Source organism: Giraffa tippelskirchi, chromosome 1, assembly GCF_054371585.1.
Source record: "Giraffa tippelskirchi isolate mGirTip1 chromosome 1, T2T-mGirTip1v1.2.pri, whole genome shotgun sequence".
Classification (NCBI taxonomy): domain Eukaryota; kingdom Metazoa; phylum Chordata; class Mammalia; order Artiodactyla; family Giraffidae; genus Giraffa; species Giraffa tippelskirchi.
This window is the reverse complement of record NC_137275.1, coordinates 18,328,332-18,348,740: the sequence shown is the minus strand read 5'-3', so window position 1 is coordinate 18,348,740 and position 20,409 is coordinate 18,328,332. Positions and strand designations below refer to the sequence as shown.

Genomic DNA, 20,409 nt, shown 5'->3' with positions numbered 1-20,409 from the left:
TTCGAGTAACGTGAAATGTAAAGTGTCGTGGTCACCTAGCGCTGTGAAGGAGTTCCTCAGAGAAAGGAATTCCTGGTATCAAAATACGTAGCAGTTGTTATAGGGAAAAGTAAAATAAAATAAAACCACCGGAGAAAAACCTGCTGAAGCCCAATACTAGTTTGCAGTAAAAGCTGTTTCCTTTTTAAAGCTAAAAGGTCACCAAGCGGCCAAAAGCCAAGAATGTAAACTAAAGCCATATTCAAGGTTAAGGGACGTTGATTGCGCAAAATGAAAACCTTAAATTTGATAGTCAGTTCAGAGTTCGTATAACCCGGAGGCAGCGAGTGTGTGGGGTCCTGTGAGCTTGCAGCTGGAATATCTGGTCTGAGCACTTCGTTCTAGTCAACTCCTGGGTGGCGCTGTGTCCAGGCCCCTTGACAGGCACTTTACATGTATTATCCCATTTAATCATTACTGAGTGACTGTGGGCAAGTCTTGCGTTTGAATTTTAGAGTTCTAGGAAATTAGGTTAGTCTTTAAGTGCCTGTCTTTAAAACCCCGATCAGTAATTCAGTGATATCTTGAGTCTCCAGTGATGGTGGCCAAGGAAGTAGTCCTTAATAAATTTAGGAAACTAGTTCACAACTAGTTCAATAACTCAGGAAGCTTGCTCAAACTCATGTCCATCCAGTCGGTGATGCCATCCCACCATTTCATCCTCTGTCTTCCCCTTCTCCTCCTTCCAGCATTATGGGAAAGAAGAAACATAATGAATGTGGAAGCTTCCATACTGAACACTCCGTTCAATTGTAGACAGCAGGATCCAGGCACTGGGAAATTTTATTCTATATTTGTAAAGGAAAAAACACACATTCTCCTGTACCTGTTTATTCTCAACTACAGCACTATACGACTTGTGACACCAGACGTGTGGATTTTCCACACATCAAATGCTTCTGCAACACCCAAGTGTCCTGAAATTTTTACTCAATTCTGGCGCTATCTAGCTGGAGTTTGCGTCCGCTCCCACAGGCTGAGTCCTATAAGATTGTTGATAGTCCCCTTTCAGTGAAAGTGGCTCAGTTGTGTCTGACTCTTTGGGACCCCATGGACTGTAGCCCACCAGGCTCCTCCTTCCATGAAATTCTCTAGGCAAGAATACTGGAGTGGGTTGCCATTTCCTTCTCCAGGGGCTATTCCCAACCCAGGTATCGAACACACGAAAGTAAAATTTAATTACATTTGTAGGAGGAATCCTAACATGAGAGCCCCCAGAGACAGTCAGGTAAAATGAGGTGTATACGATCTCCTGGACTAAAGGGCATAGGGGTCTGGGACTTCAAAGAGAAAGAAGGTATTTCGTAGAGAGAATGAGAAGAGCAAATGTTTGGTAAACAAATATTTGCTGGGCCATATAGAAATAATAGGACACAGAATTTTATTTTATTTTTTTTCTCAAATGTTTTTTTAATGAGGTTTTATTTCTTTATTTTTATTTTATTTTATTTTGGTCATGCTGCATGGCTTGTGGGATCTTAGTTCCCTGGCCAGGGATTGAATCTGTGGCCCCTGCAGTGGAAGCTGAAGTCCTAACCCATTGACTGCCAGGGAATTCCCCAGACAGAGAATTTTAACAAACAGATTTTGCTAGGTTCCTCCCTGTCTACCACACCTAGCTCACATTGTACTGTACTTATCTCTGGTGATAGCTCCCTTCCTGGAACACATCCTCTTTCTCCAATTTGTAGGCAGTTGGAGAGGGAAGGAGGTAAAAGCTCTTCCTGATCCATTTGTTTTTTTAAACAACATTCAGTCTACAGCACTCCTCATGCCAGAGAGACATATTTTGGGGTGATAAATTTTGCTTTCAGGTGGCAAGTGGTAAAAGAATCCACCTGCCAACGCAGGAGACTCAAGAGACACAGGTTTGATCCCTGGGTCAGGAAGATCCCCTGGAGTGGGAAATGGCAACCCACTCCAGTATTCTTGCCTGGAAAACCCCACGGACAGAGGAGCCTGGTGGTTTGCAGTCCATGGGGTTGCAAAGAGTCAGACATGACTGAGGATGCATGCATTTGCCATTGTCATACTGGCTATAAATCGGATGTTCCCAAGACCCAAATTAATTTACTAGAGTGACTCAGAGAACTCAGGAAAACATTTCACTTACCAATTATCAGTTTTGCTTTTTTTTTTTTTTTAATAAAAGAGCATAACTATGAAACAGCCAGATGGAAGAGATGAATAGGGCAGGCACAGAGCTTTCACTCTCTCTAGACAGACACCACTCTCCCATCACCTCCATGTGTTTCCCAACCCTGAAGCCCTCAAACCCTGTTCCTTTGGGGTTTTATGGAGGCCTCATTATATAGGCATGATTGACAAAATCACTGGCCGTTGATGTCTGAACTCAGTCTTTCATCCTTCTGCCCCCTCTGGAGGTCTGAGTGGGAGTACAAGTTCCAACTCACTAACAGGTGGTTGGTTCTTCTTGCTACTAGCCCCCATCCTTCAGGATGTCCCACTCCAGTATTCTTGCCTGGAGAATTCCATGGACAGAGGAGCCTGGCTACATACACTGCATGGGGTCACATAGAGTCAGACACAACTAACTTCTAAAAGTCCCCTCTTTAGTATAAATTCTGCTGTGCTCAAAGGGGGTTCCTTATGAATGAGATAAGACTCTTACCACTCAGGAAATTCTCAGGGTTTTAGGAACTTTGTGCCAAGAGCTGGGGGCAAAGATCAAATCTTTTTCTTATATGACAATATTATATAAATATTCATAAATAGGTGTTCCATATATAGATGTTATACATAGATATGTATATAGAAGTCAGAGGGGGACTTAAAGATATGGCCATGCTAGTCCTAATAGAAACTTAACCTGCATAAACTTCTTCCTTCCTTAAAGAAACAGACAAATAGGCAAGTGTTTGCAATCAGGTCACTAGACTCAGCTTAGGACATTTTCTGTGAAAATAAAAGACATGCTCCAAGGACAAGAGAGCAGTAAGATGCTGAAGCATACTTGTTCCAGCTAGCTTTGCAACTTACTCTTTAAGAAGCTGGAAACAGATGAGCTCACTGTTAAGGACACATAACTGGAGGGCAGTGATAAATAGTAACCTAGAGACTGCCATTCATTTGCAGCCAAAGCAAATAGACTGAGACAGATAAGCACTTCAGGTAAAGGTTCATATGCCTGCCTCTGGGGATGAGGTACATTCTCAAGTGGCTGCCTTTGCTGGTCTAGCAATCCAAGGTGGACTTTTCCTACTTATACTCCCCCAGTTATAAACATTACAATATTTTCCAGTTGGGATCTGCTACAGAGGGGCAGGGGTTCCTGCAACCCTGATTCAGTGGAGGACAATAGAGAGCTTCTGAGGATGCACTGGCCCTAGGATAAGGGTACTCTTTGGGGATGTGGGTCTTCATAGGGTGTCTGGGGGACAGGTATGACGTTTAGGCCAAGGGTCAGCATTGCCAGAGAGTACCTCCTGATCACACAACCATCCTCCTCCATGTGTTCTGTTAAATTAATTAAACAAGGAGGTTATTAGACTGATGTGATTCTGTGCTGTGGTGGTCTAAATGCCTACGTGCATACCTGCTCAGTCACTTTAGTTGGTAACTATCTCAAGGTTAGGCGATCAAAATACTAAGGATAACCAGTCACAAATAGCCAAACTAAGTTTCAAGTGATAGCCAGATAATTTCTTTTTTCCTGTTTCCACGCTTTCTCTGTATGTCTTTCCCTTGGCTCCTGTCCAAAGAGAGTTCCTAACCACTTTCAGTTTGGCCTTAAAACTATTTTATGTGAAGCAGATGCTCTTTGTGAAAATTATAATCGACAATAAAGTGAGTATGAAATGATAGCTGCTAAGAAACATGAGAATAATAAGAGAAAAATGATGAAAGGCATCCATGTTTCTCAGTGGTACTGGTGGAACTTAACTCTCATTGCCTATTGCAGCAATTTCAACAACAAACCTCAAGAGTGGCTTTCCCTTTTCCTCCATCTCACTCTCCCTGATCTCTCATGCCTGCTTCCTGAGATCCCAAATAAACTACTGGACCCCCAAGTCCTTGTCTCAGACTTTGCTTTAGATGACCCCAATATCTGCTACCTAAGCATAGGAAGGGGTTTAACCCAACATACTACTGGTTCCATATCCTGTCTAGATTCTCTAATCAAATGCTAATTGTTACCATACTTGGTATAGAGGCCCTGAACTGGTAATTCTGTTAACTCTGGCTAGGATAGTAAATTTGTAACTTTGGCATGAGAAAATGACATTTTTGTACAAATTGTGTTTATATAGGTTTTGTGATTAATGGTGTTTTTAAAGTGTTTAAATGCTTAGGGAACTTGATCTACTAAATTTTTGTGTGTTTTTTTTTTTTTAGATGTATGAGAATTTTTTTTTAACTGTTTTCAATTTTTTTAAGGCATGTTTAGAAATATTACGTTAAATACGCAGATTTGCCTTATTAAGTTTGTTGTGCTGCAGTTTCAGGTAAACTAGCCTTTGAAAGGTCTATGGGAATGTAAATAAACATGTAAGTTGCATTTAATAAAGTAACCTAAGAACTAACTTAAAAACTAGTGGACTGTCATCAGCTGTACAAAAATAAATGTCTAAACTGCTATAGGAGCAAAGAAATATGACTAATAGGGGAGGCATTGAAACTGCTATTTGAACTGGGTCTTTTCTCTTTTTTTAATATTTATTTATTTGGCTGCTCCAGGTGTTAGCTGCAGCATGGGGATCTTCCATCTTTTCTGTGACGTGTGGGATCTTTGGGGCCTCCCAGGTGGCACTAGTGGTAAAGAACCTGCCTGCCAATGCAGGAGACACAAAAGACTTGGGTTCAATCCCTGGGTGGGGAAGATCCCCTGGAGGACAGAATGGCAACCCACTCCAGTATTCTTGCCTGGGAAATCCATGGACAGAGGAGCTTGGTGGGCTACAGTCCATAGGGTTGCACAGAGTTGGACACGAACGACTCTGAAGCAACTTAGCACGCATGTGGGATCTTTAGTTGCAGCATGTGGGATCTAGTTCCCTGACCAGGGATCAAACCTGGGCCCTCTGCATTGAGAGCTTGGAGTCTTAGCCACTGGACCACCAGGGAAGATCCTGGGTCTTAATAAACCTAAAAATTCGAGAGGAAGGTTAGAAGAGTCCAGATGGAGAGTAGAAGGAGCAGCACTAAAGGAACAGAAGTAAAAGGTGAAAGAGGCTGTTTGTCCAGATCGCTCAGCCAGTGTGTGGGTGGCAGAACAGAATTCATGGGGTAAGCAATAAGAATTGAGGCTGAAGAAAACAGCAGGTGCCAGGTTATGGAAGGACCTATATGCTAACGGAATGGAGAGCCATTTTAATTTTTAAGCACATTTTAAGCCAATTAAAATTTTAAGAATTTTAAGCAAAGTCAAGGAGACCAATTAGGAGATTGTTACACTACCAGTGAAAAATTGGGCCTTGAATTTATTAAGTGGCAGAGGGGACAGGGAGAAGAAAAATAGACAGGATCGAACTTTGACCACGATCCGATCTCCATGATGAGGGAGGAAATTATGTTTGTGCATGGTCTCTTTACTTCAAGGTCGACTCTTGGTGTAGGGGAGGCTAAAAGGACAAACGAAGGTCGGGGTGTAAACAAAGTGGTGAAGGAAACAAGGGATCTGTAGGCTTACGCTTTATTAAAAGAATAATCATTGTAATAGTAGGTTACAAAAATTACTTTATTTCAAATGTGAAAATATAAAAACCACTGACATATAAAATTTAAGGATATTAAATCATCCAAACTTTAGGTACCACTTTAGCTCCTTATAAATGTACTTAAATGAGACACTATTCATAGCAGGCATAAATATAAAGAGAATTATATTTCTTAGAATTAAGACACAGGAGAAAATAATACATTCTGTTACTGATAAAAGCAGGGAACTGTAGTGGTCAGTGTCATAGACTTCTCAACACCCTCTCCATTCCAAAAGATTATTAGGAGACAATTGGAGGACTCTCAGTGATGTTAGCAGTTGGGGACAATGGCTATGCAACCCCCTCCTGGCCAATATGACACAAGGAGACAGGAGGAGAGGTTTGCTGAGAGAACCTCTGAGAAGTTCAAAAGTCTATGAAGAAGAAAGAAAAAATGGCTCATATTTCTCTGGCTACTGCCAGGTCTGAATGGGCCCGTGGAATAGCTACAGACATCATGCCGCCAGCTTGAGAATGAAGCTGGTGACAGAGCAGAGAGACAGAAGCAACCTGTTTCTTTGGTGACATTTTCAGCTGTGGAGCTCACCCAGCTTCAACTTCTCATTATGTGGGATTACGAATGTCTGGTGGTTTAAGCCACTGGAATCAAGGTTTTCTGTTACTTGCAGCCAACTAAAACAAGAATTTAAGGTAAATTAAAGGTAAACATGGGGCTTCTCTGGTGGCTTAGACAGTAGAGAATCTGCCTGCAATGAGGGAGACCTGGGTTCGATTCCTGGGTTGGGAAGATCCTCTGGAGAAGGGAATGGCTACCCACTGCAGTATTCTTGCCTGGAGAATCCCATGGACAGAGGAGCCTGGTGGACTATAGTCCACAGGGTCGCAAAGAGTTGGACACGACTGGTGACTAACAGAGGTAAACACGAACAGATGGTTGTAATGTATGGAGTTAAATTTTCTCCTCCTGGTAAATCAGTTTCATTTGCAGTCATTTTTTATTTTGTTTGAAGTGTATATAACCCCTTCCCTCTGAATTGTCGTTAATCTTTTTTTTAAATACTATCACATCTAGCCATCTGTCTTCTCACATGGTATTACTGACAAAGACAAACAGAACAGAGGGAAGAGAAACAGCTACTGAACTCAGCTCTCTGTTAAGATGCAAAGAGATTGTCTCTCTTTCATAGACAGTTTGGAGCTTGTGATAGTAAACTTTTTCTGTAGCAGCCCATAGAGATAGCATATGGAGGGAAGAATCTGACAGTTTTCTAGTAACTGTTTTATTTTAAATAAAAACAACTAAATACTTTCTTGAAACTAATAATATATCCTTCACATACTTGCCTCCTGGCTGTATTATATTATGTACATTTTTAATAACCTTAAAATAATACATGCAAAATATAAGCATGGTGTTTGGCATTGGCTTATTATTAGCAGGGGTCTACTTAGAACAAAATTCTTTGCTAAAGCTCATGCTGAGAGTCTCCCAGGGACTCAAAATCTCCCACCCATTGGTCTGTAATACATCTGCTCGCCTTTCTATAGTTTGAATTTTACTTTCCTCTTTTCAATACACTCAAAAATGCAATCTCCAGGCTAGTATATGTCTTTCATTTTCAGATACAAGCAGCAACTTTGGCATTTCTTATCACAAAAAATCCATATGAGAAAGGTGGCATGCCCAGTGAACTTCCTGGGCGGAGAGGTTTTTCTATCAAAGCTGGCAGGGTTTGTTCATCCACCATCTTCAGAATTTGACCATTGAGCTGGACAGATCTGCCAAGGGGAAAGATACATCCAGGTTAGCCAAGCTGTACATCTTCCATCTACTCTATAAAAGTCCTGAGAACTTTTTAAGGCCAAAAGTTTTTCTGTGGCAGTTTATATTATGTAACTTGTATTTGAACACTATGTCAGGTAGGTATTTGACCAAGATGACCTTTAAGCTACACTGGTAGAGTTGAATAGTTGTGCCAGAAACCATATGGTCTGCAAAGCCCCCAAATATTTACTATCTGGCCCTTTACAGAAAATGAAACACACACAATCCACACTAGGCAAGATGACGGAGATATAAAAAGGTTGAAGATGACATAATTCTGGATTTGTGGCATTTTGAGGGGGAATGGTAAGTAACTGTAAACATTTATATATGAAGCAAATATATAGGATGGAATGTGAGTTGCATGAATTTAACATACAAAATGACCATCAATTTCCTACTTGTAACTATGTCCGTAAATCCTCTTACTCCCCTTCTCCCAGGAGGTATGTATTCATTTTCTTAAGCTGTTAAGCTACTTTGGTAGAATATATATTGCTGTGGTGAAGAAAAATGATTTTGTTTAGCTAAACCACGGATTTAAAAAAATAATTGTGTTTTCTTTGCATCTCACTATTAAAATTTTAAATTAAAAACTGAGTCAAAAAATAAAAAAAAATCAAGGACCAGTGTTATGTATATTTATTATTCTTGAAATCAAATTAATATATTCTTGGGCTTCCCTGGTGGCTCAGATGGTAAAGAATCTGCCTGCAATGTGGGAGATTGCAACCCAGGGATGCAATGTTCCATCCCTGGGTTGGGAAGATCCCCTGGAGGAAGGCATGGCAACCCACTCCAGTGTTCTTGCCTGGAGAATCCCCATGCACAGTGGGGCCTGGTAGGCTACAATCTATGAGGTCGCAAAAAGTCTGACATGACTGAAGCAACTAAACATAGCAATATATTCTTAAGGCAACAAATCTTATATAAGTAAGAGCTTAGGAAGAAAAGCTTTAATCTACTTTTAGTTTTATTGATACTTACTTCCATAATTCTAAATGATATTTTTACCTTTTATCTTTTTCTTAAATGGTTTTTATATTATGAAATTTTTATAAAGAAAAAGTTTTTTATTGTGGAAAATTTAAATTAATGCCAGAGTTTATGGCATACATGTAATACATATATGTAGAACACTTACAACAGTGCCTTGTACATAGTAAGCATGTAAAAGTATTATCTATCATCATCCTTATTATTCAGATAAAAAAATATAACAGAAGCAACCTATCTCATCATAACCATTTTCAAGATTTTGATGTATATTGCTTCATCTCTTTTCTACATATGTATGATCACACTAGTTTTCATATGGACAAAAATGAGTATACAGTATATAGTCTCTTAAAACTTGATTCATTTCCCCTTAACATATCCTAACATTTGCTCACACCATTAAACATTCATCCACTGCATCATTTTAATGACTGCACAAGATTCCATTGTACGAGCATATTAGTTTATTTACTGAATTGTCTAGTGTTATACACTTGTTTGTTTCCAATTTAGCATTATTATAAAGTTTTCATTTTTAAAGATCTCTCACACTGTATCCTTACTAAGTATCAGTGAGCAGAGAAATTAGTTTCCATTAATCCTTGGTTAAATGCCCAGCTGTGGGCTCTGTACCTAAAGATGTAATAAGATAACCATAATTGTGCTGAAGGCTAACAAGCCTGTATTGCAGTTACACTCAGCTCACATGCACCCGAGCTTTGTTTCAGCACCTATATCACAGCACTTCCTGCAAGGGGTGGAGGAGGAAACGCCATGACCACCATCAGGAAACCACAAACAAAAATAGGTCTTGACAACATCTCTAAATGGTGATAGTTAGAGCTCTTCTGCAAGAGATTGAGGACCGTGACAAGGGTGCACAAAAAAGTTTCAGAAAGTCTTGAGGAGAGGTCACAGTGTTTAAAGGTAAGTCTGATCACTGTAAATTAATGCTGCTCTGGGTTAAGATGATGAAAGATGGGCAAGATAATATCTAATCTACCTGTCTACACTGTTTAATCAGCTATGAATATAGGTTAAGGATGTTATCAGTATACTGAGTGTAAGCTTAAAGCATGCGAAATATTTCCTCATTGGGCTGGCCAATAAGGGTAGGGTTTTATCTGAAGGTAGTATATTTCCTATTTCTAAGTTAGTAATATGGTGACAAGAAATAGAAGACATGTTTGTCAGGTTTTAGATGAAATAGAGCTGGAAGGAATTGGCAAGCAACAGATTTGGTAGAATTGAAAAAGGTGGGCAAAATTCATCCGAGATAACCATAAAATACTGCTTTTATGTTAACATATATTCAGTTCAAATATTTATTAAATACTTATGATAAAGGACACTATGCAAGTTATGGGCACTATACAAGTTATTTAAGTGAAAAGTAACTTTTTAAAGGTGATCATTATTTAACTCCCTGAGGTCGTTAGCATGAGCATGTGTGCAAACTGTGCGTTCATTAGACGTATCTGGGATACTTTTGCGACATTTTAAAGAGAGAAAAATATAAGCAATATATAGTCATCAAAAAGAACTTAGGGTAATACAGCAATGTCCACAATTTTACCAGTTTTCCAAGTATAAAGCATGCAATATATGATCAGAATGCAACAGGGTCTGGTAAATACAGCAAAGAGAAGAATCAGTGAGAAACCTGGGCATATTGAGCCTGGAGAGAAGACAGTCCAGTTGTCCTTCAAATATTTGAGAGTTATTCTGGAGAAAACAGAGCATTCTGTGTTGTTTCAGATTAAGACTAGCAAACTCAAAGCCCTCGGGGTCAAGGAAGTGACATGTACCAGCAGTAGGACAGGCCTATGACAGCAGGGTCACATAGGGACTAAGGGGAACAGAGAGCTGGATGAGTTGTCTAAAGTGAATAATCCCAGTTAGGCTCCATCGAATTGGAAAACACCCCAGAGTTGCCAGAGCACCTATTTTCAAAGAAAAGCTAGAAATCCAGATATTTTAATACTTGTCAATTTTTACAACACTGATACCTAATTGGAAATAAAAATTAACACAGAGTGTATGCTACCCTCCCCTATCAGAAAGAGGAAAAAAAAAAATCCTCTAAACCCCCTTGTCCACAGGCATGAAGTGTAGATCCCACCCTCTGCTCCAGAGAATAGGACTAGAAGGCACAGGGGTTTACCTTACCCTTGCCACGGAGAGCAGTCACCAGCAGAGGCTGTGAGATCCAACAGAGAGGAAACAAACAGGGCTGAACGGCCTTGGATACCCATCTAAGGCTAGACTAAACTCTAAGACTTTGCTCTTTGCTGGGCCACTCAGGATCTTAGTTCCCCAACCAGGGATTGATCCTGTGACACCTGAATTGAGAGCACGGAGTCTCAACCACTGGACCACCAGCGAAGTCCCTCTTAAGATACATCTAACTCTACAACTATTATTCAGCTACTTCAGAGAAGTTTTTCCCTTCTCGGCCTCAGACACAAATATGCTATGAACTTAAAAAAGTGTCAAAATCCTCAAAGAGAGAAGTATCTGTTATCCAAACATACATTATTTATAACAGAGGGAAAAAAGTATGGGAAAAAACGGTAGGAAAATTAGTAAGTAAACCATGGTATTTTATAAAATGTGCAGCCTATTAAAATGTCTACAAAGACTATAGATGGAAAGATACTTGGGAAAACTTGTGGGTTCTCCTTCAATTTCTCCTATTAGAAGTTGTATGATTACAGATGTATATAGTAAAATAAAGGACAGGAAAAAAAATCATGGAATGGTACCCAGTGTTAATAATGCTTGTCTATGGGGCTAGGACTTTGGAGAAAGCATGTTTATGGCATTTTTTCAGGTTCTGATGCTGTCACTGAAAACATCACTCATAGAGCATTTGCAGAGATGGGAGATCCACTAGAGGAGGAACTGGCAACCTACTCCAGTACTCTTGCTGAGATAATCCCATGGACAGAGGAGCTTGGCAGGCCAGAGCCCATCGAGTGGCAAAGAGTCAGACACAACTAAGCAACTGAGCACACATATACACACACAGTGTGAGAACAGCCATGAAAAAAAGAGCACCTTCCAACACACAATGGACTGAAATCTTACAATACTTGTGCCTAACTCATTCTTGGGTATTCTGGTTTTATAAAAATATTTATTTGGCTGTGCCTTATTTGCACATGCAGGATCTTCAGTCTTTGTAATGGCATGCAAACTCTTAGTTGCAGCATATGGGATCTAGTTGCCTGACCGGGAATTAAACCCAGGCCCCCTGCATTGGGAGCATGGAGTGCTAACCATTGGACCACCGGGGAACTCCCGAGGGTATTCTGTTGAATATAGGCTTTTTAAGACATATTCAGTCATGGGCTTTTAAAAGTAAAATGTTTAAGAACCAACTTTAAATAATTCACCTAAAAGGCACATTTCTGACCACTCTTTTTCTTCACTCTAATCAATAAAAAACTATTCTGATACTGTAACAGAATCACATCCATGACACATGATATTTTATACCAACTCCTATGCCTTTATATAGCAATTGCATACAGGTATTTTTGCTTTAGTGACTGTATTACCAAGGATTATTTTTTTGTAGCAAATAATCTAAATGCATTGAGTGGATCCTGATATACACCAAGTTGTTTTGAAATGAAAACATTTCTGTAAGATAACTGCCATTTTGTCTTCCCATCCTTCTGCTCTGATTCTCCAAATGAGTTACACCTGTATTACTGTATTACCTGTATTATAACTTCCTGAATATTAAGAATTGTTAGAACTTGAAATAGTTGATTTTTTTCTTTTACTCCCTGTCAACACACAGTACTCTGACAAATACCAATAAAATTCACTTGGGGTGAAAGTTTGAAATGAACCAGGAAAATTACTCACTTGGAAAGTAAGCCATCGGGTCCTGAAGGTTTTATGAGGTATTTATCCACTTGCTTGTTAAATAAGTGATGTGGTAACTGCAAGCGCTTGGTGACATTATGGAGGTTTAAGGCATAGAGAGTTAAATCTCCTTCTTTATACCTTGGGCTAAAAGCAAATACATGAACTCAATAAAAGTGTTTATTTAACTTAAGCAATTAAGTAGTTGGTTACAATATAATCACAGATAATACTAAGTGTATTTAGTATTTATAGTCATGCTGCACCCTCTTTGTATCTTCCAGTTATGATAATATCAGACTGCTGATGTGGTCCTGTTTTGAATACGTGATAAAAACATTGCTCTTTACACAACCATTTTCTGGGCTTCAGCACTTTGCGATCTTTGCTGCTTTGCCAGACTGACTTATGAGGGAGTCAGTCAGCTCATATATGTTCAAACTTAGGAAAGTTAAATGGTAAAAGAGAAATTTTGTGGGTTCATATGAATTCATATTATAAACCATATAAACCAAAACTTTTTCTAAACTTATGAAAAGACCAACACAAATAAGAAAGTTAAACCTACTGACGTTTTGCAGAATTTATTCACCTAAACCATTCCCCACCATTCCTAATGGGGCCACTCATCAGAAACAGAGTTCCCACTCAGTGAAATAGTAAACTGTGGATAGCCTTTGTAGCTAAAATTAATACTTTAGTATTATTCTATCAGGAAAGACAGACTGAAACTAAGAAGAGAAAAATCTCAAACTTGGGAATATTTTTTGCTACCTAAGGCCAGAGTACTGTACTATAAAAATCTCTTATGGCCTCTCAATTCCAGAAACTGGGTTAAAACTTCTGAAAACATGAGAGTTGTTATCAGTCACCTTTTAATTTTTCTGCTTTATTAATCAGATATGATTTAAAATGATAAGTATAGTAACATAATTATTCACTCATATGAACTCATATTTATATTCACCCATAGTCATTCAATTGATTAATCATTCATATGAAATCTGTTTTATGTGCTTACATTTGTACTATGCTTTATTTAAATTCAGGATATATTTTCATTATATATTATGTTAATCAAATCATTGTATAAATCTCTGTTGGACTGCAAATGCCTACATTTAACTTTTTTTTTTAGCTAGACTCTGGCACCATATCACTATGAGAATGAAAAGAATAAAGAACAATGAGACATCTTAGATCCACTGTATAGATAGAAGACAGTAGGGTGTTAGCGTAGGAAGTTGTGTGCTTACTTATTAAAACTTGTTGATTAGTAAAGGGTGTGTTACACACTTACTGGTTGATGTTTGTGCAATGAAGATACACTCGAAGTTTGCTTCTGTCTGGACCTTTCACACTTGCCATTAACACATTGGTGCCCACCAGTTTCTTGAACAGAAGAGACAGCCAATAATCCTAGTTGGAGTGATTGGGGAGGAGAGGGACAAAAATAGATCTTTACTTACTTTTTAACAAAAACAGTGTCAAGCAAATAGCTATCCTACAAACAGTGTGATTGTTATCCTAGAGGTATTTAAAAAGGATTCATCTTTTGGTCTGTGTTGCCACCGTGAATCTGAGGGCAGTATTTTCTTTGCTGCTATTCATCACCAGAGGACTATATTTCTATGATTCAGAGGGCTATGTCTTCTAGGAGATAGATCTCAAGAATACAACTGATTGCTTGGAGGCAGTTTAAGTATTCTTTGTTGTCTGTCATCCAAGAATTCAAAACTCAAAGCAAAAATTTTAGATACACACACACTCACATACACATACACACATACAGGGCCAAGTTTGAAAAATAAAAACTTCTATCTGATGAACAAACTAAAAAAACTGCCTCTGAAACCTTATAAATCCCTACTCCTGCCAAATAAAGCAATGCATCAGCCAATGATAATCACTAGCTATCAAGATCAAAAAAGAGACAACCAGACATTAATGTATCTCTTGATGGAAGCATACAATATCACCTAGGAAGAATTATTGCAAAACAAAACAACAAAAATCAAGCCTCTGGGTCTAACTAACAGTTTACAGTAAATACAGGAGACAGAGGAACGTGCTAAATGATACCACAGAAATACATTTAGTAAAATGCAAAATGTGGAAAACACTATAAAACAAATTACCTGGTTTGTTTAATTAATAAGTGCCAAGGGACAAAAGAAAGGGAGGGAGAAGTTAAAGATTAACAGGCTTAAGAGATATAATAAATGCTGAAAAAAGGGATATAATAAATGCAACATATGGACCTTGTTTGGATTCTGATGTGAATAAACCAACTGTTACAGACAGTTGAGAGAGCAGGGAAAATGTGAAACACTGACTAAATATTTAATGATATTGAGAAATTATTGCCAATATTTTAAATTGTAATACTTATATTTTGTTATGTTTTTACAAAGGAGAAACATACTGGAATACTTACAGATAAAATGATATACCTGAGGTTTGCTTAGAAATAATCCAGTAGGTGGGAGGTGAGGGATAGGTAGGATTATGGATTAAACAAGATTAGGGCTCCATATACTTTCCCTCTACTTTGAAATTTTTCATAATAAGAAAGTTATTTTTTAATCCACTAGATACATATACCTCAACCCTTCCTCCCAGGTCTCCCACATTGCAGGTGGATTCTTTACCAGCTGAGCCACAGGAGAAGCCCTTGAACTGAGATAAAGCAGACTTAATAGGCAAACAGCTTTTGTTTCTCTGCTTAACTTAAGATTTTACACTGGAGACAAGAGGAGAATCAATTAAATGTTTTCAAAAGAGACATAACTTTAGTATGGTTCTGGGGATGGGAGTAGAAAGCAAGCAGGCTTAGAGCCAGGATTTGTACAGGATTCTTTAGACTAACAATGAGACAGTGTGACCTCCAGGAAATCCCACAAGCATCCCTTAATATGAATGTCTCCATGTGAGAAATGAAAAAGCAAATCCACCCTGAATATTCATTGGAAGGACTGATGCCCAAGCTGAAACTTCAGTACTCTGGCCACCTGATGCGAAGAGCCGACTCATTAGAAAAGACCCTGATGCTGGGAAAGATTGAGGGCAGGAGGAGAAGGGGACAACAGAAGATGAGATGGTTGGACGGCGTCACTGATTCAATGGACATGAGTCAGAGCAAACTCCAGGAGATTGAGGGATAGGGAGGCCTGGCGTGTTGCAGTTCACGGGGTCACAAAGAACAGGAGACAACTTAGCGACTGAACAACAACAACAACATTTGAAAAATGGGGGAGTCCAGCCTGCCGTCTTGTGATGACCTAGACAGGTGGGATGGGAGGAGGGAGGGACGCTCAAAAAAGAGTGGATATATATATATATAAACACACATATATAAAATTATGATTTATTTGCATTGTTGTACAGCAGAAACCAGCCCACTGTAAAGAAATTATACTCCAATCAAACAATTAATAAATAGAATAATGAATCTAAGACACCTGCGTTGCCACCTTCCAGTACTGTTATGCAAATCGAATAAGAAAACAGACATGTACAATAGGTTTAAGGCTGATTCCCTAGGATCCTGCAGATGTCAACGGTACCAGTTACTCTTTCAAGTTTTTCTAGCTGACTTGTGAGCCTTGAGGAAGAAGTATATTTAGCATATATACAAAGAATTCTTAAGTCAAAAGTTTGTGTTTGAAGCTTTAGATAACATTATAAATATCTGGCACTATTTACAAAGAGTGACAGGGTAAGGTGGCTAATTTCTAGTTATTGTACTTAGAGCACTTTGTGAAGAAATTATTTACTTCTCTTCCTTATTCAAGGTCCATTTAAGAAATGGCTAGTAGTAGATTTTGGATATTTATTCAATGAAATGATCACACTTGGTTTAACTCATTTTATAAATGACTTGGGGAAGATAGATTCCATTTTGTACAAAGACATTTTGCTAAAAACTTTATTATGAACAGTGTGCTCCATGAGCTCGGACCACTGTAGATTAAAAGCAATTTTAGGGGGACATCTACAAACCACAAAAGCCTAGCTTATATTTGGCATGTGCTTTTTGCAGACCTTCTTAGCTTTCTTACAGTGTTCAAACAATTCCCATAGGAATTATTCTTAGAAAATAGATATTCTCAAATGCTATTTTAGACTACAAAAATCAAGGTCATACTTCTCAGAGCTAAATCTACGCTATTCATATATATATATCTTCAAGGTGGTTTTTATATGAAAGGCTACAGTTCCTGATTTAGCACCACATGTAGTTGGAGATAGGGTGGAAATGAGACTTTATTCATAAATATCTTGAAGATTACTAACAAAATAGCCAATCTTAGGGTGATATTTTTGAACAAATACATGGTACTAGCTTATCTTAAAAGTTAAATAAATGATGATTTTATGACATAAAAAGGTTTTGAAACTTCGGATACTAATGGCAATTTAAACTTTGATTTACTTTGCAAAATAGTTGATTCAAGTTTGTTATCATGTAAAATTGAAGTCATAAAATTTTAAATTACCCCTCTTTTTAAAAAAATCTCATGCCATGCTCCAAATGATTCATGCTGAAATCATTATTTCTGGGTCTTAATTTCTTGAGACACAAAAATGTTACAATGGGTTTCTTCTAAGATTTCTTCCAGTCCACCTTTCCATGGTTTGGCTACCTACTAAGAGCACTGAATTTAATGAAAGAATTGATTCCTCATAAAAGGTTAAAATGAGGGACCTCAGTAGACTTTAATCGACTCACAATAATAGGAAAATAATGGTCACTTACAGGCAAAGGTTCAAAATTTTCATCCACTAAGTGGTAGTTCCCGGCTCCGAACAACACTTGCCTCATCACCACTTCTATGCCCATTCTGGCCGACAGGCCCAATTTATCCAGCCACCTGGAACAGAGTGAGGCCAAGCTTTCTTCAGATTTGGAAAGCAAAATAACTCAATTTTACCTCTACACTATTCTGATTTATTCCTCTGTGTGGGAGGAGTTGACAGAAAACCAGAAAAGTAGTAGTAGTCATGAATAAGACATTCAGATGAAACAGAGACTATCCTTTTCTTCATGTGCTCTCACACTTCTGCATGATAACAAATTCTTGAAGACTATTAATATGCCATAGGAGTCCCTATCAGGGGAGGGCAACGTCTACAATGGCATAGATATCTACAGTTCGGTTCAGTTCAGTTGTTCAGTTGTGTCCGACTCTTTGCAACCCCATGGACTGCAGCACACCAGGCCTTCCTGTCCATCACCAACTCCCAGAGTTTACCCAAACTCCTGTCCATTGAGTCGGTGATGCCATCCAACCATCTCATCCTGTGTCATCCCCTTCTTCTCCCGCCTTCAATCTTTCCCAGCATCAGGGTCTTTTCAATGAGTCAGCTCTTCCCATCAGGTGGCCAAAGTATTGGAGTTTCAGCTTCACCATCAGTCCTTCCAGTGAATATTCAGGACTGATTTCCTTTAGGAATGACTGGTTGGATCTCCTTGCAGTCCAAGGGACTCTCAAAAGTCTTCTCCAACACCACAGTTCAAAAGCATCAATTCTTCAGTGCTCAGTTTTTTTTACAGTCCAACTCTCACATCCATATATGACTACTGGAAAAACCATAGTCTTGACTAGATGGACCTTTGTTGGCAAAGTAATGTCTCTGCTTTTAAATATGCTGTCTAGGTTGGTCATAACTTTCCTTCCAAGGAGTAAGCGTCTTTTAATTTCATGGCTGCAGTCACCATCTGCAGTGATTTTGGAGCCCCAAAAAATAAAGTCAGCCACTGTTTCCACTGTTTTCCCATCTATTTGCCATGAAGTGATGGGACCGGATGCCATGATCTTAGTTTTCTGAATGTTGCTGCTGCTGCTGCTAAGTCGATGGCACCCCACTCCAGTACTCTTGCCTGGAAAATCCCACGGACGGAGGAGCCTGGTAGGCTGCATTCCATGGGGTCACTAAGAGTCGGACACGACTAAGCGACTTCACTTTCACTTTTCACTTTCCTTCATTGGAGAAGGAAATGGCAACCCACTCCAGTGCTCTTGCCTGGAGAATCCCAGGGACGGGGGAGCCTGGTGGGCTGCCGTCTATGGGGTCGCACAGAGTCGGACACGACTGAATGTTGAGCTTTAAGCGAACTTTGTCACTCTCCTCTTTCACTTTCATCAAGAGGCTCTTTAGTTCTTCTTCACTTTCTGCCATAAGGGTGGTGTCATCTGCATATCTGAGGTTATTGATATTTCTCCCGGCAATCTTGATTACAGCTTGTGCTTCTTCCAGCCCAGCATTTCTCATGATGTACTCTGCATATAAGTTAAATAAGCAGGGTGACAATATACAGCCTTGATGTACTCCTTTTCCTATTTGGAACCAGTCTGTTGTTCCATGTCCAGTTCTAACTGTTGCTTCCTGACCTGCATACTGATTTCTCAAGAGGCAGGTCAACAATAGATGCCCACAATTATAGACAATTAGACAATATGGACAATTGTTCTCCATCCTGTTGTATCCATGCCCACCCACCTCCCACCCACCACCTCTCCACCCCCATCCCCATGTGAGGATAGAAGAAAAGGTTGCTGGTGGTCAGTGAAATGCAAAATAATAACCTTCTAGGGACACCTCTTTCCTTCATCTTTTTTTCTTTTTTTTAATGTGGACCATTTTTAAAGTCATTACTGAATTGTCACAGTATTGCTTCTGTTTTATGCTTTGGTTTTTGATCTAGAGACATGTGGTCCCCAACCAGTGATGGAAACTGCACCCTCTGCATTGGAAGGCAAAGTCCTAACCACAGGACCACCAGAACCACCAGGGAACTTCCCGCCATCTTTATTTAGTGGCAAAACAAACACCTCCACTCTTTCCTCTGCTCCTCATGCCCCTACATAAGGATAAAGATGTGCACTTTATTCGGGACTTCTAAGAATGAGGGTAGGAGAGGAAAGAGAATAAAAGCTCAGTGAGGATACAGAACATTAGGTTAAGAGCGTTAACCGAGTAGTAGAATGTAAGTAAACAAGTTGATTTCCAAGCAATCAAGTTTGTGGAAGTTTTAGTAAATCTTTAAACTCACTGGCAGCCCCTCAGGTGTGACCTTATACTTCCAGGCTCTAAACGGTCTTGAGAAACTATGAATGGAGCTACAGGTACTCAGTATCCTTCTCAGGGTCAAGGCTCTTGATACACTCTTTTACCATGTACTTCTTTAGAGAAAGGAATGCTTCACATAGTTATGGGCCATAATTAAGGAACAAAATTTCTAAAGCAGTTCATTCACACAATGATTAATCTGGGGCACTCATTAAAGATGTCCAACTAATTTAGTAAATCATTTTATTGCAAAATCTGGCATGAATTTTGGAGTTCAGCCATAGAAACTGTCTTTGATTTTTGGCCGATGAGTTATTTCAGCTGAATAGAACAGGAGAGTACTATCTGATCCCTGAGACAAATGCAGGTTCACTCACATAAAGCCAGCGGCAAAGGTGTTGGACAGCAAGGGTGCTCCACCCCCAAATGCAGAACTGGTCTCTCCTAACCAAACCTTCTTGTGGGGTCTGGTCTCCTCAACAACCTATGGAACAGAAAAGTCTCCTTAGTAATTGCAAGCAAGAGGACCAAATATGATGCTAAAGATTATGCCACATTCAAACCCTTGCATTCCCAGGCCCATCATCCAATACAGTTACAAAATATGTTCACAGTCATTTAGGTTTTGGACAATTAACTTTTATTGGAATACTAGGTGTGGAAGGAATGAAAATAACCCCATTCTTACAGACTATGAGAGTTTATTCTACTGAATGGCTGTGGGAAGTATTTTTAATTTCTAATCAACATACATGGGTAAGAGCCAATGCTAACAGGAGGGAACTGAAGGTAAATAAGACCTAGTGCCTGTTTTCTAAAACTGGAAAAATATGTAAATTTATATATCCACAGAATTTAGGACTAGCTAGACTACAAAGTACTTTGGTTTTACATTAAAAAGAGAGAGAGAAA

General features: G+C 39.1%; 1 protein-coding gene and 1 long non-coding RNA gene across 5 annotated transcripts in view; one reads left to right on the top strand and one right to left on the bottom strand.

Moving 5' to 3' along the window:
* Window positions 1-5,678: 5,678 nt before the first annotated feature.
* HPSE (heparanase) overlaps window positions 5,679-20,409 on the bottom strand; it is a 42,100-nt gene continuing 27,369 nt past the window's right edge. For 2 of the 3 annotated variants that reach the window (XM_081582344.1, XM_081582355.1), the window contains 5 exons: window positions 19,875-19,981; window positions 17,183-17,297; window positions 13,724-13,842; window positions 12,424-12,570; window positions 5,679-7,499 (listed from right to left, as the gene is read on the bottom strand). In XM_081582344.1, coding sequence (XP_081438470.1) covers window positions 7,340-7,499; window positions 12,424-12,570; window positions 13,724-13,842; window positions 17,183-17,297; window positions 19,875-19,981 — 648 coding nt within the window. In that variant the 3' untranslated portion in view covers window positions 5,679-7,339. The remainder of the gene's footprint in view (window positions 7,500-12,423; window positions 12,571-13,723; window positions 13,843-17,182; window positions 17,298-19,874; window positions 19,982-20,409) is intronic. The other variant, XM_081582358.1, reaches the window with a different exon arrangement.
* The window catches only part of LOC145542812 (uncharacterized), a 36,377-nt gene continuing 25,341 nt past the window's right edge, over window positions 9,374-20,409 (top strand). The window contains exons 1-2 of one of the 2 annotated variants that reach the window (XR_014080153.1): window positions 9,374-9,471; window positions 11,378-13,535. This is a non-coding gene — a long non-coding RNA (uncharacterized LOC145542812). Of the gene's footprint in view, window positions 9,472-11,377; window positions 13,536-20,409 lie in introns of those variants that run through there. The other variant, XR_014080154.1, reaches the window with a different exon arrangement.